At 42.4% G+C, this 23,631-nt stretch overlaps 1 protein-coding gene across 4 annotated transcripts in view; it reads left to right on the plus strand.

Annotated features, from left to right (window-relative positions):
* LOC112261563 (protein PALS1) overlaps positions 1-23,631 on the plus strand; it is a 54,423-nt gene that overhangs the window by 24,432 nt on the left and 6,360 nt on the right. Inside the window, exons 2-9 of one of the 4 annotated variants that reach the window (XM_024436996.2) lie at positions 2,174-2,409; positions 13,315-13,864; positions 15,008-15,216; positions 18,052-18,129; positions 18,635-18,781; positions 19,119-19,358; positions 22,323-22,506; positions 22,627-22,770. In XM_024436996.2, the coding sequence (XP_024292764.1) occupies positions 13,483-13,864; positions 15,008-15,216; positions 18,052-18,129; positions 18,635-18,781; positions 19,119-19,358; positions 22,323-22,506; positions 22,627-22,770 (1,384 nt within the window). In that variant the 5' untranslated portion in view covers positions 2,174-2,409; positions 13,315-13,482. Of the gene's footprint in view, positions 1-2,173; positions 2,410-13,087; positions 13,177-13,314; positions 13,865-15,007; positions 15,217-18,051; positions 18,130-18,634; positions 18,782-19,118; positions 19,359-22,322; positions 22,507-22,626; positions 22,771-23,631 lie in introns of those variants that run through there. The other 3 variants (XM_024436997.2, XM_024436999.1, XM_024436998.2) reach the window with 3 other exon arrangements.

The raw sequence follows: 23,631 nt of genomic DNA on the forward strand, positions 1-23,631 counted from the left end.
AGGTATACATTTTGAAACAAATAACTATATACAAAATGCCAAAATGGTATTCTAACACCCCATACATTTACAAAATAACATGGGTAACTATTTACACACTTTCAATATTTGGATGACCCTCAGTTCTCTCAAATCAAATCAATTTATATAGCCCCAGCCTAAAACACCAAACAGCAAGCAATGCAGGTGTAGAAGCACGGTGGCTAGGAAAAACTCCCTAGCAAGGCAAAAACCTCGGAAGAAACCTAGAGAGGAACCAGGCTATGAGGGGTGGCCAGTCCTCTTCTGGCTGTGCCGGGTGGAGATGACAGTGGTTGTAGAGGGTGCAACAGGACAGCACCTCGAGTAAAAATGAACAGTTTAGGGTTCCATAGCCGCAGGCAGAACAGTTGAAACTGGAACAGCGGCAAGGCCAGGTGGACTGGGGACAGCAAGGAGTCATCATGTCAGGTAGTCCTGACGCATGGTCCTAGGGCTCAGGTCCTCCGAGAGAGAGAAAGAGAGAATTAAATTCACACAGGACACCGGATAAGACTCCCATTCGGAGTCAGTGTCACTGTGAAAGAAAATGTTCAGTTAGAATAGTTTCAGATATGAGCCCTGTATCAACAGGTATAATAAACAGATATATATATATATATGAGAGAGAGTTGAAGGTTGAATATATTATTAGTACCTGCTAGATCTACTGTCTTTTATATTATGACATTTCAGCTAGATCTACAGTCTCTATTATATTATGACAGACCAGCTGTATCTACTGTCTCTATTATATTATGACAGACCAGCTGTATCTACTGTCTCCATTTCACTTTGGCCATTGATGTGGTCCTGCACTCTCCTCAACAGCCTCAAATAGGCTATTTCATGCGGGTTGGGGTGGGGCGGCAGACACACGCATCTCACATTTGATGACATTAAATGTTTATATATTGCTTCTAAAATAAATAAAAAATCACATTTTATATTATTAATTTCAAACAAGGACATTAGCATGATAAGAACTTACCAGTCCCAAACGATGTCCTCTCCCGTTCAAAAAATATTCCTCCACAATCGCCAAATGAAGCGTCCTACAACAATCTCTGTCTCACCTTCCCAATCAATTTATTCTAAAGTTGTGTGTACATCTGTATATCTAGACTTAGATTTAGCTTTCCCTGACTTAGTCGCCATAATGATTGATATATAAACAGCTGAATCTGTGCATTCACCAAACAATAATATGCGTAGCTTCTTCCGGTATGAAAATTCAACAGCGCATGACTCTCTTTACGCTGGAGCTTACTACATGGGTTGGTCTTGCAACACATAAACATGGCATATTGCCGTTTAGCTCAGCTCATTGGCTATCTACACAGCTAGATTTCAAGACGATCAGTGGTCATTGGGTTAAAAGACAGTCAATCAACGAAACAGCGGGCAAATCATTGGTGCACAATGATGTCATTACTTGTTGTCTTCAAATCGGTTTCTTTCAGTCAATACATCCCGCAAAATGGCCCCAGGTTTGATTGTGTTACAAACAAACCAGTTGATTGCAGTGAAACCAAACATGACTGGAAAAGTCACTTTCTGTGTGGGTGATTTACCTGGAATGAGTCGTCAAATGGAATGAGACTGAATTCACTACACAAGCGGTTCACAAAATGTTTCGTGTTAGGCTATAAAAACAGATTTTATCAAACAAAAGATCATTCATTGTGTAACAATAAGCATTGGAATTGCAAACAGACGAAGATCGTCAAAGGTAAACTATTTATTTTAATGCAGTTTGTGATTGTTACCCCTGTGCTGGTTAAAAAAAAATTATGGGGCTCTATGCTCAGATAATTGCATCGCATTCTTTCGCAGTAAATCCTTTTTTAAATCTGACGACGCAGTTGGATTAGCAAGATTCTAGGCTTTCGATACATGTGAGACATTTGTGTTTTCATGAATGTTTAATATGACTATTTATGTAGCGAGCACCGTATGTTGTGGAATTTCAGCCCGCTAGCGGGTTCCGTGCGCAGAGAGGTTAACAAAGTATAAATGTCAGGAATTGTGAAAAACTGAGTGTAAATGTATTTGGTTAAGGTGTATGTACACTTCCGACTTCAACAGTATATCTTCATAAGTAGATTCACCATACTACTACCTTCTACAATAATAAAAAAAAATACCTTCACAGTTCCAGCACATAATACCTTGAGGAATCGAAACACACCAGTGCTCCCAACCCCCCCTGCCACCTCCGTTCCCCCTGACTGCGCTAGCTGACTGAGTGCCTGCCTGTTGATCCTAGGAGGGGGATAGCCACTGATCCACAGCCTGGGAGAAGACCCACTACCTGGAGGTTATATACAGAGAGGAGAGCCCTCAGCTGATCTACTACTATAGAGCACCAACTAATCAACCAACATTTGGGTAAGGACATAGGGTCCTATGTTTCTCCTCTTCCTTATTTGACAGTCCACCCTCTTCTTGAGTGTGTGTTTGTCTTTGTGTTTTGCCTCCTTATTTTTCAGGGCTGTGGAGTGGGGACCTCCCGCCCGCTGACAAAGCTGTTGTCATGGAGATGTGTCTGGGACTTTTGCAGCACAGTAATCTCCACACAACAGAGAAGCCAATGCAGAGAGGGGGCGCCCAGACGAAAAAAGGGGGTGTAAAGAAAGAGTAGGGGGGTTGTGTGAGACAAGGAGGGGCCCGGAGGTTAGGATGACAGAGCAGATTTAATTGTGTCCAACCAGCCAACACACAGGAGTACTACAGGCTGCTTTGCGGTTAGGGTGTTCTTTGTGGACTTGGTGTTACTAATGGGGACCTTCAGTGCTTGTTGTACATATTGTTAATCGTTTTCTCGTCAGCATGTCTATTTTGTTCTTAAAACAGTACACTAAGTGTCTGTGATGCACAGCCCGTTAGGGCATGGCCTGAGTTTTGTGTTTGTGTCCAGCTCGGAGTTGGACTAACTACGTAGATAGGAATGTGACTGGCATGTGGAGGAGGGGGGCAGATCCACGGATGGAGGGACAAAGGTTATCTATTCTCCTAGCATCCGGGGTCATGTGACCAGTGCTGGGCCTGTGGGAATGAGGGGTGGGAGGGGAAGAGAGACACTTGATTTGGCTGGTGTTGGTGTAGAACCCTGCAGGAAGACAACCAACCTTTTCCACTGGGTCACTGGTGCTACCAACTTTTTCAGTTGATGGCACCAGCACATGATTTGGTCGCAGCAATTAAAAATGAATAAATAATGATAAATGATAATGGCTTGTGTCCTATAATGTGCCTGCATTTCATACAGAACCAGGCTAATAATGAATGTAAGCATTTTAGCCAGGTAGTCTAGGACAACAAAAACTAAAAGCGTGTACTGTATGACAGTGATAGACCATTTCGGCAACATGAAAGAGAGGAGGATGGCATTGGCGTCCATCTTTTAAATTAGCTTTCCCTTGTGTCCTTACCTTTTATTTGGATAGATTTGTCGTAACAGATAAGACTTCAAATTAAGTGCAAAATCTATTGCAGATTTCAAAGTGCCGTGTGTTCTTTTCTGACAAATCATCAAGAGCAGGTATTCCCAATGCCGTCGGAGGTACGCCAAATAAAAATGTGATTCACATTTTAAAAACAAAACTATAAAAAAAAATATTTGCATTTTCAAACAGTACATTTAGATTTTCCAACAAGGCTATACATTTGCGTGAGTTTTTTTTTAGCTCTCGCCTTAGTAGCCTCGTTTCACTGCCAAAAATAAAATGAAACCCATCTAGTGTTCAGCGAAATAACAACCCAATGTTAAATATAGGTAGCCTAGTCAAGTAATTAACATCCAATCACATTAACCGTTACTCTCTCGCGGGCAACCTTCACTCTTGCGTAGGCATTTAAACAAAACACGACAATTTGAAAAATAAGCCACAGGAGTTTTTTGAGCGAGAATAAAGATGACTTTCGAGTAGTAAGACGTATAAAAGCAACATAGCATTTAATAAGAAGGGGCTAGAAGCGTCTTATATGGTAAGATAACGAGTGGCTCGGACAAGCAAGCCCCATACTGTTGTGGAGGACTTAATTCATCCTGCTGCCGCGGATATGGCTGGGGCAATGCTGGGGTAAAAGGCCCAAAAACTATACAGACAATGTCTTCATCAAACAACACTGTTTCAGTGACATGGCAGGAAATGTTTTGTAACACTTACTGCTATGCATACAAGCCAGTGAATTATATGTGTTACAGCTGGATGAGTCAACAGACGTGGCGGGCCTGGCACAGCTCCTGGTATATGTCCGTTACGTTCATGGGGGTCAATTAAGGAAGACATCCTCTTCTGGAAACCAGGACAACATGAGAGGATATTTTTAAAGTACTGGACAACTTTGTGACATCAAATGGACTTTGGTGGTCAAGATGTGTTATCTGTACTGCTGGCGCTAAAGCCATGATATTGAGAAATACAGTGGTTCCTCCTTTAAAAGTTGCGAGCTTACGCCGAGGGTCTTAGAGGTAATTTGTGGTTTAGTACGGTACCCTGCATCACCACTTCATTGCTCCAGACCAGCGCAGGGGGGAGTTAGAGCACTGATTATTAGAGGTCGACCGATTAACTTCTTGATGCACCCATCCCGTTTGCGGGATCATTTTCATCAACATCCGCTGAATTGCAGAGCGCCAAATTCAAATTAAATTACTAAAAATATTTAATTTTCATGAAATCACAAGTGCAATATAGCAAAACACAGCTTAGCTTTTTGTTAATCCACCTGGTGTGTCAGATTTCAATAAAGCTTTTCGGCGAAAGCTATCCAAGCATTTATGTAAGCACATCTCTCTCAGTAGACAAAATATTACAAACAGCTAGCAGCCAAGTAGATTGGTCACAAAAGTCAGAAAAGCAATAAATTAAATTGCTTACCTTTGATGATCTTCGGATGTTTGCACTCACGAGACTCCCAGTTACACAATAAATGTTCCTTTTGTTCCACAAAGATTATTTTTATATCCAAAATACCTCCATTTGCTTGGAGCTTTATGTTCAGAAATCCACAGGCTCGAGCGGTCACGACATCACAGACGAAAATTCCAAATAGTATCCGTAAAGTGCGTAGAAAGATGTCAAATGTTATTTATAATCAATCCTCAGGTTGTTTTTACAATATATAATCGATAATATGTCAATCGGAATGTAGATTCTTCCATAGGAGAGAGAGAGAAAATGGCTGTTGCGCATGAAAAACTCTGCTGGCACCCAGCCACCCACTGACGCGATGGATTCTTTTTCGCTCATTTTTCAAAATGAAAGCCTGAAACTGTCTAAAGACTGTTCACAGCTTGAGGAAGCCATATGAAAAGGAATTTGGTTGATATCCCATTAAATGGAGGCAAGGCATCCAATGGAACAGAGAGCTTTCAGGAAAAACAGCACTTCCTTGTTGGATTTTCCTCAGGTTTTCGCTTGCAATATCAGTTCTGTTACACTCACAGACAATATTTTGACAGTTTTGGGAACTTTAGTGTTTTCTATCCTAATCTGACAATTTTATGCATATTCTAGTTTCTGGGCCTGAGAAATAGGCAGTTTGAAATGGGTATGTTTTTTAGCCAAAAACGAAAATACTGCTCCCTACACTCGAAGTTTATCGGCATGGCCGATTTTCAAGTTTTCATAACGATCGGTAATCTCCCTTTTTGGATGCCGATTTATGGCCGATTACATTGCAATCCACGAGGAGACTGCGTGTCAGGCTGACCACTTGTTACGTGAATGCAGCATCAGAATGACCTTGTGGCTGCAAGGAGCCACGGTAAGTTGCTAGCTATCATTGATTGTTTTTTTTATATAAGACCAGTTTAATCTTCACATAATCACTAGTTATAACTACACATGGTTGATTGTAATTACTAGGTTAACTAGCTTGTTCTGCGTTGCATATAATCAATGGGGTTGCCTGTTAATTTATCGACTCACAGCTTGATCAACTTGATTTAACAAAAGCGCATTCGTGATAAAAGCACAATTGTTGCAATAATGTACGTAACCATAAACATCACTGCCTTTCTTAAAATCAATGTATTTTTTAAAACCTGCATATGTAGTTAATAGAAATGTAATGTTAGCAGGCAATATTAACTAGGGAAATTGTAATTTCTCTCGCGTTTAGTGCAAGCAGAGTCAGGGTATATGCAGCAGTTTGAGCCGCCTGGCTCGTTGCGACCTGCTGGAAGGCCTTTTATTCCTAACAAAGACCGTAATTTGCCAGAATTTTAAGTAATTATGACATAAGATTGAAGGTTGTGCAATGTAACCGTAATATTTAGACTTAAAGTTGCCACCTTTTTGATAAAATACAGAACGGTTCCGTATTTCATCTAAATTTGACCATATTAATGCCCAAAGGCTTGTATTTCTGTGTTAATTATATTATAATTAAGTCTTTGATTTGATATTTGATAGAGCAGTCTGACTGAGTGGTGGTAGGCAGCACCATGCTCGTAAGCATTCATTCATTCATTCAAACAGCAGCTCTTTTGGGTCCCACTGTGTGTCTGACAATGAATGACAATGAATGGGCGACATAAACCTAAATAGAAACTGATAATTATGCACGACTTCAGTATTATACCTACAGAAAATAACAAACTGGCTTTATTTACAAATTAGTAATAATGTTCAAGAATGGCCTTTTTCTCACTCATTTAACATTATTTGAAAATTAAATCATGTCAAATATTTAAGGGGCATTGCACTAATAATGGTGCTAACTAGGGAAATGTTCTGTTCTTAGCGCCAGTCTGCATGTTCAAACTACAACAATGTAACTGATAATGATATCTTTATGCTTTCATTTAATAAAATAATGATAAAATACTCTTTAAAAATGCCGATGTTTATTTAGTTATGGATCCATAACGGATTACTATGGGAATAAATATCACTGAATTACAGAAATATCCTCTGTAATTATTGGCAGAGAGTCATGTCATATTTTTCCATGCTACTGTAGGTCTACCGTAGGTGACATGAGTCTCACTAGTGTTGAGTAGGTCTTCTTCATTTAAAGAGCACATTGAAGTTGTAAGCAATAGCCTATAGCTATTTCAGCACCGTTTCACGCTGCTCTGAGACAAGCATGGGGACTGGTCTTGGTAAATCAATGAGATTTTTTTATTTTCACTTAATCTCCGTTTGGGTATTGTTTAGACTAGAATTGGAAAATTAGGGTGCAGAAATGTTATGCACTTAGTGTAACCTTCATTTAACCTGTTATAACTACCCATCCCGGGTCAGGGAGCATTGTCATCATCTGACACTAATTAGCATAATGCAACGGACATAAATACTACTAGAAAATATTCCTATTCATGAAATCACAAGTGAAATATAGTGAAACACAGCTTAGCCTTTTGTTAATCACCCTGTCATCTCAGATTTTGAAAATATGCTTTACAGCCAAAGCAAGACAAGCATTTGTGTAAGTTTATCGATAGCATAGCATTATGCCTAGCTAGCAGCAGGCAACCTGGTCACGAAAATCAGAAAAGCAATCAAATTAAATAGTTTACCTTTGATGAGCTTCGGATGTTTTCACTCACGAGACTCCCAGTTAGATAGCAAATGTTCCTTTTTTCCAAAAAGATTATTTCTGTAGGCGAAATAGCTCCGTTTGTTCTTCACGTTTGGCTGAGAAATCGACCAGAAATTGCGGTCACGACATCTCCGAAAAATATTCCAAATTAGCTCCATAATATCGACAGAAACGTGGTAAAACGTTGGCTTTTCAGTAGGACCGAGAGAGAAAAATGGCTACCTCTGTCTTTTACGCAAGAATCACTCTGAGAGCCATCAGGTGACCACTTACGCAATGTAGTCGCTTACGCTCATTCTTCAACATAAAGGCGTGAAACTACGTCAAAATGCTGTAGACACCTTGGGGAATACGTAGAAAAAGAAATCTGGTTGATAGCCCATTCACTGCTCAATAGGGACGCATCGCAACGCAGAGCTTTCAAAACATGAGTCACTTCCGGATTGGATTTTTCTCAGGCTTTCGCCTGCAATATCAGTTCTGCTATACTCAGACAATATTTTTACAGTTTTGTCAACTTTAGTGTTTTCTATCCTAAGCTGTCAATTATATGCATATTCTAGCATCTTGTCCTAACAAAATAGCCTGTTTACTTTGGGAATGTTATTTTTCCAAAAATGAAAATAGTGCCCCCTAGTTTCAAGAAGTTTTAACTAGGCAAGTCAGTTATGAACAAATTCTTATTTACAAGGACAGCCTACTGCTTCCTCTCTGTCGGGGAATTGAAGCCCGGTCTCCCGTGTGCCCACATTCTCTTGTTCAGCCATTATTGAAGGCTATCAAATGCTTCTCAAAGATGCCCTCTGGTGGTCAAACTAGCACTAATGCATTAATGCTACCAGTGGTTCACACTTAATAACGTACCATAGAATTCTGCAGCACCATGCAAGCTGCACCGCAGTACGCAGCAACTTTTAAAGGAGGAACCATAGTGGAAACGCGCTTGCAAACAGTTGCTCCCGATGCCACCTGTGTACACTGCAGCATCCACCTAGGGGCTCTTGCTGCCAAGGGATTGCCTGACCGCTTGAAAGATGTTTTGGACACTACAGTACAAATGGTTAACTTTGCAATGATATGGGCAGCGACCATGTAGCGCTTTTACAACATACAGAAGTGTGCTGGTTATTAAGGGGCAAAGTATAGACAAGTTTTTTTTTAATTCAGAGATGGGCTCATAGTTTTCTTTACTGACCATACTTTTCACTTGTCTGACCGCTTGCACGATGACAAATTTCTTACACGACTGGCCTATCTGGGTGACGTTTTTTCTCGCCTGAATGATCTGAATCTAGGATTACAGGGACTCTCCAACTATATTCAATGTGCGGGATAAAATTGAGGCTATGATTAAGAAGTTGGAGCTATTTTCTGTCTGCATTAACAAGGACAACACACAGGTCTTTCCATCCTGGTTTGAATTTTTTCTGTGTGCAAATGAACTCAAGCTTACGGACAATGTCAAATGTGATATAGTGAAGCACCTGAGTGAGCTGGGTGAAACGGACGACACAACTGGATTCGTTATCCCTTTCATGCACTACCTCCAGTCCACCGATATCTGAACAAGAGTCATCAAAATTGCAACAAGCGGCTCTGTGAAAATATCATTTAATCAGAAGCCACTGCCAGATTTCTGGATAGGGCTGTGGTCAGAGTTTCTTGCCTTGGCAAATCTCACTGTTAAGACACTGATGGCTTTGCAACCACGTACCTATGTGAGAGTGGATTCTCGGCCCTCACAAGCATGATAACTAAATACAGGCACAGACTGTGTGGGGAAAATTATTTAAGACTGAGACTCTCCAATACAGCAGAGTTGTGCATCCTTTCAAGCACACCCTTCTCATTAACCTGTGGTGAGTTATTCACAGTTTTCGATTAACAAATGTTTTATATGTAAGATGGCTAAATAAAGAGCACTTTGTCACTTCCCACGAGCCGGGTTGTGACAAACTCACATTCATTCGTTCTTATGTTTAATAAATGTATTGTATAGTGTGTGTGTGGCAGGCTTACAATGATGGCAAAAAAAAAACATTTGAGTGCGCGCTCACCCTGGTGCTAGAGGGGGGTATGCAGCTCGAGGTTGAATGTTTGAAGGGGTACAGGACTATAAAAAGTTTGGGAACCACTGATCTAGAGAGCAGAATAAAAAAAACTATACTTGATATACCAAAATGATATCACTTCAACAAAAAATTGTAAATGGCTTATCCAATTCCAGGATAAGCAATTTACATGTACCTTTTGATATTCCTCTCACTTTTATCCCTGAACCCATGAATAAACAGTATATTCCTAATTTAAATTCGTATGGGTTAAATGGAATAGTGACTGACTGTAGGCCTATAAACTCACATGTAGCGTAATGTAATATAATATTAACTCCTGCAGAATTATGCATTTCTTGCAGTAAAATGATATAACTAATGTTCATTTTGTCACAGGAACAGGAGTGGGAAAATGTGATTTCTTTCAGCTTCTCTTGAGAAAATAGGAATGTGAGTGTAACACTGTTATTCAAGCAGACAGTGTTCCAACCACACACAATATGTATCCAAGAGGAACTAAAGTCAGAAACATGTTTCATAGTTTTCTCAGCTTTTCATTTCCTTAAAACCGGTCAAACGGATGACATTTGGACATTTTGCACAGGAAAAATTTTTCCACTTTTAAAATAGTTTTTTTTTCCCGGTCCCTAAACGAAACTGACAACTTTACAGGTGTTAGAATGAATGCATTAGTAATCTATCGAAATACATTATTCTGGTGAGTACTACTTTATTTTGTCTTCTAGGGCAACAAGTTGACATAAGAGAAGCTGAATGTGTTGAACTATAGTTGACAAACAAATGGCAAACCATGTCAGAAATTATAATGACCTACCTAAATGTTGAAAATGATAAGCAGAAATGTATCTAAATTAGAGGTGAAAGTAGATCGTTTTATCAGTCCATTACTTTGACTGACCTTCATGTATTAATGTGGAAAATTTCTGATCTTTGAAAGTTTCTTCAAGTGCAGTCACAAAAATCAAGCATTGTGATGAAACTGGCTCTCATGAGGACCGCCACAGGAAAGAAACACCCAGAGTTACCTCTGCTGCAGAGGATAAGTTCATTAGAGTTACCAGCACCTCCGATTGCAGCCCAAATAACTGCTTCACAGAGTTAGTGACACATCTCCACATCAACTGTTCAGAGGAGACACTGTGAATCAGGCCTTCTTGGTCAAATTGCTGCAAAGAAACCACTAAGGACACCAATAACAAGAAGAGACTTGCTTGGGTCAAGAAACACAAGCAATGGACATTAGACCGGTGGAAATCTGTTCTTTGATCTGATGAGTCCAAATTTGAGATTTTTGGTTCCAACTGCTGTGTCTTTGAGATGCAGAGTAGGTGAATGGATGATCTCCACATGTGTGGTTCCCACTGTGAAACATGGAGGAGGAGGTGTGGGGGTGCTTTGCTTGTGACACTGTTGGGAATTTATTTAGAATTCAAGACACACTTAACCAGCATGGCTACCACAGCATTCTGCAGCGATACGCCTTCCCATCTGGTTTGCGCTTAGTGGGACTATCATTTGTTTTTCAACAGGGCAATGAACCAACACACCTCCAGGCTGTGTAAGGGCTATTTGACCAAGAAGGAGAGTGATGGAGTGCTGCATCAGATGACCTGGCCTCCACAATCACGGGACCTCAACCCAGTTGAGATGGTTTGGGATGAGTTGGACTGCAGAGTGAAGGAAAAGCAGCCAACAAGTGCTCAGCATATGTGGGAACTCATTCAAGACTGTTGGAAAAGCATTCCAGTTGAAGCTGGTTGAGATAATGCCAAGAGTGTGCAAAGCTGTCATCAAGGCGAAGGGTGGCTACTTTGAATAATCTCATATATTTTGATTGAACACTATTTTGCTTACTACTTGATTCCATATGTGTTATTTCATAGTTTTGATGTCTTCATTGTTTTTGTACAATGTAAAAAATGTTAAAATTAAAGAAAAACCCTTGAGTAGGTGTCCAGACTTGACTGGTACTGTAGTTTATTTTATTAAAACACATGGTATGTCTATTTATGGGGAAAATACATGGGGAAAAATGTAGACTGGCCGAACAATGATGACTGAATATCCAATGTTCTCTGTTGGTTATGTGAACTCACCGGGGATAAGGTTGATGCTCTCTGCTGGTGCCAATAACATATACTAAATTGAGCAGAAGCCTAACAATGAAAGAGATTAGTCTTCATTGTCTTCTCTTTACAGCAATAAATATTTGCTTTCCAAACTATGATGAAATATTGCGATATGCCATTCTTTTCACTGACAGTCACAACTCAACAAATTGCGGTCCCTTCTGACTGTAGGCAATGCGATTTTAAAACAATCCACAGCTTATTCTTTTAAAGAAGATGATAATCCTTTCTTCAAATCATGCTTTCTGGTGTAGTATCCTATTTTAAATGTATTTCTGTTTAGACAGGAGTAGGCTATATAATTTTGCTAATTTTACTTTAGGGGAAGCTTGGCTTATGGCCACTCCGCCTATGTCTGTAGCGCACTTTCAAAACTGGACTGATGCGGAAAACAATCATGATTCTGCTAGCCTTTCCACCTAACCGAAGACGGTTAAGCTATCATTTGCATCACATATGGCTACACAAAGTATAGACAGGCCCTGCGCACACAAGGGCGTTTCTGTGCCGATGTCGCCTCTTCAGAAAGTTGGTTGATTTTTGCTTATTTGCGCATTACTGTTTGAATAAATCATGTTGATTAAAAAAATGTATTCAAATATTTGTGAACCAAAATGTCACTGGCACCCTTGCGGCCAATAAAATAAAGTGTGTTGCACTGCCAAGTCAAACGGTCGCAAATGTGACGGTTTTGGTCGCAGTGTCAAACCCCGTTCCTGAGGTGACAAAGTGTGTCCTACTGAAATGTGTTCTCTGTATACTGATACAGTGCAAGGTGACCCAACAGTCATGACCCCACTCGCATGATTGAGATTATCTTTTAGGCCTACTTCTAATATGTACCATTTAGATTAGGCCTACTTCTAGTGTGTAAGATTTAGATTAGGCCTACTTCTAATGTGTAAGATTATATTAGGCCTACTTCTAATGTGTAAGATTTAGATGAGGCCTACTTCTAATGTGTAAGATTGAAGGGTAAAACTGCAGAGATGTTTCACTCCTTACCCTTTGTGTGAGAGATCTGTTGGCGAGGGGAGTAATGTCTGTCGGTCAAGGGTTGAAATTGTGTGTGAGTGAGAGAGAGAGGGCGCTAAGGTTTGTTTGGTTTAAAACCGTGTGTAATATAAGGTGATAACAGAGCGATAATGGCGTCCTTGGTCTGTGCTGTCTCAACCAGCTGGTAAACAGGGAGAGAGGGAGGGCCCTGTAGAGAGCAGCAGAGCGGAAGGTAGTATAGTAGCTAGGTCTGTGCTGATAAATAGCTTAATTTCTGTCTTCCGCTTAGTGTGTTAGGTTGTTTACATTGGATTGTGGGTAGAGGTTTTCGACATTGGGTTTGGGGGCTGGGGAGGAGTGGTGTGTGATTGTCTAAGAAGCTCATTATTTTTGGTGGAATTGTGAGTGACTACAAATTCTCTGCTTGTGTTTAAATGTTTGGTAGTGTAGAGTATGCACATTAGCGTGCCATGTTGTGATTTGTCTGAGTGACAGCATTCCTGTACCATACTAACCTTTCCTCCCTTCCTGTTCTTCAGGTGTCCCCCTCTCCTGGAATCCCAACATCTGCTGAGTCATCAGTAGTGAGTCAGGGTGTCATGGCCACCGGGCCCAGGACACGCAGAGATCACCCCTCATAGTGCTTCCCCCAGCCAGCCACCTGCAGACACACACACACACACACAGGAGGAGGCACAGGGGTGGCAATGATGACCACATCACATATGAACGGTCATGTGACTGAGTCAGACGGCGGAGGTAGTGGAGGAGGCGAGTCGAACCAGGAGGAGCCCCAGCAGTGGCACAGGGAGATGGCAGTGGACTGCCCAGGGGACCTGGGTGCTCGTACCCTGCCTGTGCGGCGCTCTGCCCAGCTGGAGAGGATCCGTCAGCACCAGGAGGACCTGAGGAGGAGGAGGGAGGAGGATGGCAGGAACAGACAGGAGCTAGATCTTAATGCTTCCATACGGCTCAAGAAGCTATCTCAGAACCCCAAGGTGGGCATCGATAACCCCACCTTCGACCCCATTGAAGGCCCCGTAGGGCCCATGGGACTTCCACCCAACCTGGGGGGCCCTACTCTACTGGGTGAGTAGGACTGAGTATGACAATACTCTTAACAAAGCCATACAATATAATAGTGTTCTATTAATTTGTGATTCTGAACAGAATAGTTATTTGGCGTTAGCCTTGAGCACTAGCAAGGGTAAAGTGCTAACAAGCAAGTGGCTGTCTCTTGCTGAAATCGAATGGTAAAATGTATGCTCTGAAAACAAGGTGAAGAAAGTGCTATTTTGCTTAAGACACTCCTTTCAGATTTATGGGGGTAGGGTCGATTTGGAATTCAGGATAGGCCTCTAGCTGTCTAGCTTTCCTTCAGACTCTTAACACAAGTTCACTTTTCCTGTTCCAGGTAGGCTTATGAATGAGACCAAACACACACACACACACACAGCACTCTAGGCCTGTAGTCAGTGCATTCTTCTTCTAAAGCTCTCTGAGGGAGTCCTACTTCACTCCCACTTAATTCTCTGATGATCGGGAGGCTGGGGTCTGGGAAAGACTGAGCCTGAGGGAGGGAAGTAGGGAGTGAGAGCAGGAAGGAGGTGGTACGTGAGGTAGCAGCATTCCTCGGGGGGGGTGTTAATTAAAAACTCTGTTACAAAACATTCTGACCCAGGCTGCAATGGCTGCTCTCTGGCCCTTCATTTTCTGTCATTTATTTTCTTTTTCAGCCCCATCTCCTGTCTTTCAACTGCCCTACCATTCCTCCTGCCAAGTTAATCATGTATTGAAATGATACCTATCATATAGCCTGGGCCTAGCCTAAGAAAACAAAATGTAGGACAGAAGGTACTCCGTGAAGTCAATGGCGCGTGACAGTAGATCCTCCATCAGATGAGATGACTAACCTCCCACTTAGATACTCCCTTTTACACACACGCAGACCAGACCGTCTCCTTATTTTGGTCTTAGTTAGACTGGACAGATATGTCTAAGAGAGGGGTCTGGATTTGAGAGAGCTGGTAAGGTTTAAGAATATGATGATTATTTTGGAGTTGTATCACTGATATAAATGTTCTGTCTTGACCATAATCCCTGTATGAGTTCACTGTAATTCTTTCCTGAATCTGAGCATTTGTCTCTGGCTGTTGTGTAATGTATGGTTGATCTATCTGTATAGCATATGCATGTCTGATTCTCCCCCTTCCCCACTCTCCCTGCATACAGAGTTGGAGGAGCTGCTGATGTCCCTAAAGCAGGTGCAGCACTGCCTGTCTGACGCCCAGAGCCAGGAGGACGTGGAGCTGGTGCTGCAGCTGGTCCAGAAGACTGACTTCCAGAAGGCCTTCAACATCCACAACGCTGTGGCCCAGCACATGAACAGGCCCAGCCCACCCTTCCCACACACAGACCGCGCTCAGGGCCTGGCACAAGAGGTGAGTCCTGCTCTGGAGTCCGTTTGGGGTGTTATGGTTAGCTGATCATAGAGCTGTGCTTACAGAGCTGGCCCAGCAGCACATGAACCGACCCAGCCCGCCCGTCCCCACACACTGCCCTTAAAGCCTGGTCCAGGAGCTGAGACTCAGATGGTGATATCAAGTCAGTTTGCAGTATTACTATGTTATAGTTGAGTGTAGGGCTTGCGAAAGGTAAACTGCTTCTAGATCTGTGCCTACAGATGTTGCCCTGAAGAAAAAATAAAACTGGCTCATGAGGAAAGCGGAAGACTCCGTTAGACACGGATCCAGAGTGTTTTCTTCAACATGGTTAAGGGTAGGATTTGTGGAGGAGTAAGCTGATCCTAGGATCTGTTGCCTGTGGGCAACGTCTACCCGGAGCATACTGAGTAGGGCTAGGGAAGAGGATGTAGGCTGAGGGTCCAATAATACAGAATAATTCTCCTGTATACCCACTTCCAAATCAACCCCTCCACTGGTCTTAGACCCATTTCAGACTGCGTGGGATCTAGAATAAAAGGAAATGGGAGGGGGACATCAAACTTGATCTGAGGCCAAGCTAACAGGCCAAAAAGTGAGGACTGAGGAGGGTCTGTGTGACACAATGACAGGAATACGCGCACTAAGGCAGGCACAAACACACACACACTGAAACACGCATGTACACAAACACACACAAGCGATCAAATACGACTTGTAGGAGTTGTGGAAAATGTTGCCGAAATTAGGTAGCCGACCTGCTACCAGTTGAAGTTCAGCAGAGTTTGTTCAGTGTAAGAAGTTTTTAATGGGCAAGAAACCACATCAAAGTACCACATGACTTTTTGAATGTTTTGTCCACTAATGACACTTGATTGAGGAGAGCGCCTCGTTGCCTGGAATCGCTGTAGTGTGAAGAAGTGTTAATGAGACTCAATAATAAACTTGTTTATTGTTGTTTTCCTGTTCTCTCATTCTGCCCCAGCAGCACAGAACAGCTCTTGTACTCAAGCACCATCATTAGAGCCCAGACGTAGAACTGAAACTCACTGACCTGGACAAGACAGGACACTCACAATAGGGCGTCTCTGTCTCTCTGAGGCTGCTGCCTGCACCATTATAGACTCACTGACACCAGCCAGAGCCACCACCGTTTTTTTCATTTAGGCACCAAATGGGAGAAAATGGGCTTAAATGGGGTCGGAATACCAGAATTTGCCCCGTGTGTATGCATGTGGACGGAATACATTGCCCTATAATATACATACCTTTCCCATGCCAAATGGTCCCTATTCCAAGATCAACTTGGGCCTTATTTAAACAGCAATGGTAGAGGTGTTTCAGCCTTGAATGTTGTGCCCTCAGTATGTAGGGAGTTTTCTATTGGCCAGCCCTTATGTGGACCATGTCACCAATTGTGTACCTTATGGTAGAGTCACAAACACCAATGGGCGAACTCTTCCGGTTCATGCTGGGTTCATATAGCCAAAATAAAGCATCCCAGTGGTCAAGAAAAATGACGGCCACGAATTGCTCGGCGTTGAAGTTGGTCTCCACCGCCAAGCTCACGCAGCGTTGCTGCTCAATGAACAGAGGAATGTTTGGTGGAAAAGAGGCGAGTGCTGAGTTAAGCTAGTTAACACATCTACATGGTAGCTGTAAATGGTAGGCTATTACCAAGTGCCAGGTGCTAGAAGCCATATTAGCCAAGCCATTAGCCCAAACAAAGACCTATGTTTCAAAGTTGATACATGTTCATCACAGGAGATTGGTGAGGGGAGAACGTCTCATAATAATGGACAGAAAGGAGCAAATGGAATGGTATTGAACACCTAGAAACCATGTGTTTGGTACCATTCCACTGATTCCATGCCAGCCATTACCACGAGCCCATTCTCCCCAATTTAGGTGCCACCAACCTCCTGTGACGTGCATCCAGGTATACTGATGTGGGGGAGTCAACTTATTTTAATGACATTATTTAATATATAAGAAAATAAACATCATTACATGAAACAAAATGTTAAATCATTTGAGACTACAGGAAATAGGTTGACTGCTATGTTAAAAAAACTGCAGGAATGGTTGCTTTGGTTATCAACAGCCTTGTGGCTATTGTAGTCTTTACTGTGGGGGGGGGAAGCAAATCTCTAAATTTGTCCCAGGTGAGGCAGGCATCTTGTGAGGGAGGGGTAACTGCTCCGGCGCCTTGCCTACCTAGTCAGTCTGGAATACTACCACAACACCATAGTGGGATTAGCCTAGGGTCTGGAGGAGACCACTTAAGTGAGAAGGTTTTTATTTTCCCCCATTGGGCCACCCTGGTATAACCCCACCTCCATAAACTTAGTGTCAGGCCCCCCCTGCCTTGACTGCATTAACCTGGTCCCAGTGACGTCAGCTCCAGAGCGATTCTGGTTTGACTGACTGCACTCAAACTGGGTCGTGTTCATAAGGCACCAATTAGAAGAAAATGTATTGAAACATGGAAGGACTATCTGGACTTGCCATTGCAAAACGTTTTCAAATGTGTTCTGTTGCGTGCCCTAATGAACACAACCAAAGCTGAACCCGGGCCCGTCTCACTGCTTACTCTAACATGGTCTGCTGCTGGGGCCATTCTAAAGCACCCCACAACCAAAAAGTTGTTGAATCAAGGTGGGAAGAATCGTGACAGATTGTCCGACCTTCCTGTGTAGATGCTGCTGTCCTCTGTTTTGGTCAGTTTCTTTGATCTGAGAGAACGGGTGTAAATCATCAGATGTGTTTTCAAGTTTGTGTGTCCTATCCCTGCTCCTCTTTCTTATACTTCCTGTGTTCTGGTGTGTCCTCCAGGTACAGTCTATGGTTTATAACAGCCAACACAAGGAGGGCTTGGAGCTCAACACCCTGCTCTCTTCCCCACATGTCCAGGTGAGGCCTCCATCCATTCCTACTCTGTCTATTTCTGTGTCTCAGTTTAACCTGTGTTTCTCTGCACCACTTTAATGGCGGTGCATCTGGGTGCCAGTATAACCTGTGTCCGGTGTAACGTGCATCTCTGTTTAACCTGTCCCAGTGTCCCTGTATTGTTTTGAGGGTTGCCATAGAGGTAGACCTAGTGAGGTAACTAACCAGGCATTTCTCCCCAGGGGCAGATGGAGGGAGTGGAAAATTATTTACCTGCTGTCCCTCAGGGAAAATTATTAAATTAAATTCTGTTACTACTTACTGAAATGAAAGTTTATTTTGTAATGTTTGTCCTCCTGGATGTCTTCCTTCCACCAGAACCAGAACAGCAGGGGGCTCTGAAGTAATAACTACAGTACTGTTAGATACAGGTCTCTGTGCGTGTGTGGATGCTTGTGTCCATGCATCTACGTGTCTAAAAGTTAACCCAGTAAGGCTGACGAACCCGATGTCCCCTGTCCCTCCACAGGCAGTGCTTCTGGCCCATGACTGTGTTGCGGAGCAGGAGATGCAGCTGGAGCCCCTGACCCCAGATGACCACTGTGAAACTCTCACCCAGTGGGGAGGGGAGACCGTCAAGATAGTCTGCATCGAGAAGGCTAGGGACATCCCACTGGTGAGAGAGACCCCTGTAAAACACACTGTCATGAATCAACATAGGAGTAGATATAGACTCTGTCTGAAGTGTACAAGCTGTTAAAGCCTTGACTCCCTCTGTCTTTTGTTTACTCAACGTCTTGCCCCGCTCTCTCAAAACTTATTGGAGAAGAGGCTTCAAGTGTTGAAGAGGCTTTGAGAGTGTTGCAAGGATTCGAGGACGGGAGGAATCAATAATTTAGCCGCTTGTACACTTTTCAGACAGCGCCAACATCGCTCTCCTCTACCTAACAAAGTTTAAACCCTCCTGTATCTGCACAGTCACTAACCTCTGTTCTCCACTGTCTGTGTGGCAGGGAGCGACGGTGCGTAACGACATGGACAGCGTGATAATAAGCCGCATAGTGAAGGGTGGGGCGGCGGAGCGCAGCGGGCTGCTCCATGAAGGAGACGAGGTTCTGGAGATCAACGGAGTGGAGATCCGAGGGAAGGACGTCAACGAGGTCTTCGACATCCTGGCCGACATGCACGGCAACCTGACCTTCATCCTCATCCCCAGCCCACAGACCAAACCCCCGCCCATCAAGGAGACTGTGGTAAGTACAGACGCACCTTCATCCAAGAACCCCCCTCACCTCTCCTCTCAGCCCCTGGGCTGGGATGTCTATCTGAAGCAATCACACTGTTCCACGCTCAGTGGGTTGCAGACAGGGTTGGGTAGGTTACTTTCTAAATGTAATCTGTTACAGTTACCAGTTACTTGTCCAAAATTGTAATCTGTTACTTTTAGATTATGTTCCCCTTAAGAGACATTTTAAGAAGGCAAAAATGTATGTTACAAATTGAACGACATCTATTGCAGGATAAATTAATGTAATGTTTATATAGCTGGACCTATATGGATGTAAAATTTTACTTTATGGGTGGTTATGTAGACTTCTTCTAACCATCACTTTCTACTACATATTATCATATGATTAAGTTCTATCAGAATTCCAGTCATTCCAATAAATGTTATACCCCTTGATCTTCAAGAATTGGACTTGGACATATGGAAATATAGATTACCCAAATTGTTTTACCTGAGCATAACCCAGAAATGGATGCAAGGACTGACCATCCATGATATCAAAGTGATTGTTTTAACCATGTTATGAGGCTATACAGTGTTTGTTTACATTTACCATGTTTTATAATAATTGGAGTAAAACACTTATTTTGGGTTCTGGTGGGCTTTGACAGTTGAACTAAGCTCATGAGGCATTTATAAGTTATATTCTTCAAGAATCAATTGGATATACCTACTGTTCAAAAGTTTGGGTTCACATAGAAATGTCCTTGTTTTTTTGTCCATTTTTAAAATAACATCAAATTGATCAGAAATACAGTGTAGACATCATTAATGACGTATAGCTTTATGAAATATCTACATAGGAGTACAGAGGCCCATTATCAGCAACCATCACTCCTGTGTTCCAATGGCACGTTGTTAGCTTATCCAAGTTTTTATCATTTTAAAAGGCTAATTAATTGAGCATTAGAAAACCCTTTTGCAGTTATGTTAGCACAGCTGAAAACTGTCTGATTAAAGAAGCGATAAAACTGGCCTTCTGGAGCATCAGCATTTGTGGGTTCGACTACAGGCTCAAAATGGCCAGAAACAAAGACCTTTCTTCTGAAGCTCGTCAGTCTATTCTTGTTCTGAGAGATGAAAGCTATTCCATGTGAGAAATTGCCAAGAAACTGAAGATCTTGTACAGCGCTGTGTATGACTCCCTTCACAGAACAGCGCAAACTGTCTAACCAGAATAGAGAGAGAAGTGGAAGGCCCCGGTGCACAACTGAGCAAGAGCACAAGTATATTAGTGTCTAGTTTGAGAAACAGACACCTCACAAGTCCTCAACTGGCAACTTCATTAAATAGTACCCACAAAACACCAGTCTCAACGTCAACATTGAAGACGCGACTCCAGGATGCTGGCCTTCTAGGCAGAGTTCCTCTGTTTAGTGTCTGTGCTCTTTTGCCTATCTTAATCTTTTCTTTTTATTGGCCAGTCTAAGATGTGGCTTTTTCTTTGCAACTCTGCCTAGAATGCCGGCATCCCGGAGTCGCCTCTTCACTGTTGACGTTGAGACTGGTGTTTTGCAGGTACTATTTAATGAAGCTGCCAGTTGAGGACTTGTGGAGGCGCCTGTTTCTTAAAAACTAGACACTCTAATATACTTGTGCTCTTGCTCAGTTGTGCACCGGGGCCTCCCACTCTTTCTATTCTGGTTAGAGCCAGTTTCGCTGATGGTTGCTGATAATGGACCTCTGTACGCCTATGTAGATATTCCATTCCAAATCAGCCGTTTCCAGCTACAATAGTCATTTACAACATTAACAATGTCTACACTGTATTTCTGATAATTTTGATGTTATTTTAATGGACAAAAATGTGCTTTCTTTCAAACACAAGAAGATTTCTAAGTGACCCCAAACTTTTGAAGAGTTGTGTGTGAACATGTTTTCCTCCAGTGTTTGTAAACATTGTAGATGTAAACAAACATTGTATAGCCTCATAACATGGTTAAAACAATGCGTGTCCCCAAAAATGGATGTAGCACCTACAGCACCCCTTTTTTAATCCTATCAAAAGTGTGCGAGTTTGAGCATGTGTCTGTTAGGCCTATGGATTCTTTTTTTTTTTTTATTAGCATGATTTTTTATTAGATTGAGCAATAAAAGCCCCACTTTTATTCCATAGCCTTGGATCTGCACTATGCAGCGGTTGCAAGAGTGCATTTTTCACTGGCTGTCCACTGGTTTCAAGAACAATGATTGATAGGCAGCTTAAAGTTCTTGAATTCAATCATTATTGGGTTCAAATACACACAGATTTGTGAACAGCCATCCACAACAACCACAATCCGTAAAGTGTAAATAGCTAAATGAGAGAGCAGCAGTGTGATTCACATCAATGTGCTATGTAGATATCAATAATAAGTCATATCCGCATCACGGATATCGGGGGTCGCTGTCGGCCTTACCTCAAAGCATTTATTCAAGTTGGATAATCTTTGGATGCCGACAGCAGTCACACCATTTGAAGACATAGCTTGGCCTGTAGCCTACAAAAGCCGATTCCTGCTCTTTTCCCGTGATCCATCAAACACATTTGGTGTGTCACCATAGTGGTCTCTGATTTGTGGTCAGACTAGCTCCGCTGTAACAAACTTAAACTCGCACATTTTTTTCAATGCTGATTTGAATGTCATTGAGAACAGAAGTGTGCAACGTAACGGATTACAGTTACCGTTTTTTTTTTTGTAACTCCATTACAAGTAACGAATTACACGCAATCCGTTACTCCCCAACCCTGGTTGCAGAGCATGATGCTGGCCCATGGCCAATGTTGGTTTGATTCCTGCATGCATCACCATTATGAACAGTCAATTGTTTTGGAGCCTCTGCAACATGACCATATTTACAAATATGAATATTTTTTATTTAATTCTATAATATACAGTGCGAGCTACTAGAAAACCAAGGTCATGTTTTGTTTCCTCTATTCCACCAGGTCCATGTGAAAGCTCACTTTGACTACGACCCGTCTGATGACCCGTACGTGCCGTGCCGAGAGCTGGGCCTGTGCTTCCAGAAAGGAGACATCCTCCACATCATCAGCCAGGACGACCCCAACTGGTGGCAGGCCTACAGGGACGGAGACGAGGACAACCAGCCCCTGGCCGGGCTAGTACCAGGTACACTACCTCACAATAGGGCTCAACAACAGTGGGCAAGTGCCAGGTTATATATGCAGATTATCAGACCTCACAATGCCTGGAGAAGTGTTAACCATCTCTCCCTCTCTGTGAATGCAGGCAAGAGCTTTCAGCAGCAGAGGGAGGCCATGAAGCAGACCATAGAAGAGGATAAAGAGCCTGAGAAGTCGGGAAAGTTGTGGTGTGCTAAGAAGAACAAGAAGAAGAGGAAGAAGCTCCTTTACAACTCCAAGCAGAACGACGGTAAGGCCAGACCAGCAGTGAGGGCTGTAGCAGAGATGTAGGCAGGCTGGTGTAGAACGACCCGGCCCGTATTCCCACATCGTCTGAGTAAGAGTTTTTTTGGTTCTGGAATGTTTAGACTTTGCTTGTTTTAATGGACTTTCCCCACACGTATTTCATATCCCAGGGTTACAGAAGGAGATCACTGATTTTAGCCAGCGTTCGCCTAGAGACAATGTACTGTGAAAGTGAACATTATTACTTTATGGGCTGTAGTTGGCATGACTCCAATATATAGTAGAAGAAATGACAAGAAATGACAAGAACAGGGGAGTTTGACAGAAATGATTCACAACCCTTGACTTTTTCCACATTTTGTTGTTACAACCTCAATTTAAAATGGATTCAATTTAGGTTTTTGTCACTTGCCTACACAATACCCCATAATGTCAAAGTGGAATGATGTTTTTTGAAATTTTCAGAAATGAATTAAAAACAAAAAGCTGAAACGTCTTGCGAGAATAAGTATTCAACCCCTTTGTTATCGCAAGCGTAAATAAGTTCGGGAGATAAAATTTGCTTTACATATCGCATAAGTTGCATGGACTCACTCTGTGTGCAATAATGGTGTTTAACATGATTTAACATGACTACCTCATCTCTGTACCACACACGTACAATTATCTGTAACGTCCCTCAGTCGAACAGTGAGTTTCAACCACAAAGACCAGGGAGGTTTTCCAATGCCTCGCAAAGAAGGGCACCTATTGGTAGATAGTCAACATCTGCTTTTTTATTTTTACCTAACACTTTGAGCATGGTGAAGTTATTATTACACTTTGGATGGTGAATCAATACACCCAGTCATTACAAAGATACAAG

Source organism: Oncorhynchus tshawytscha, linkage group LG11, assembly GCF_018296145.1.
Source record: "Oncorhynchus tshawytscha isolate Ot180627B linkage group LG11, Otsh_v2.0, whole genome shotgun sequence".
NCBI classification, from domain to species: domain Eukaryota; kingdom Metazoa; phylum Chordata; class Actinopteri; order Salmoniformes; family Salmonidae; genus Oncorhynchus; species Oncorhynchus tshawytscha.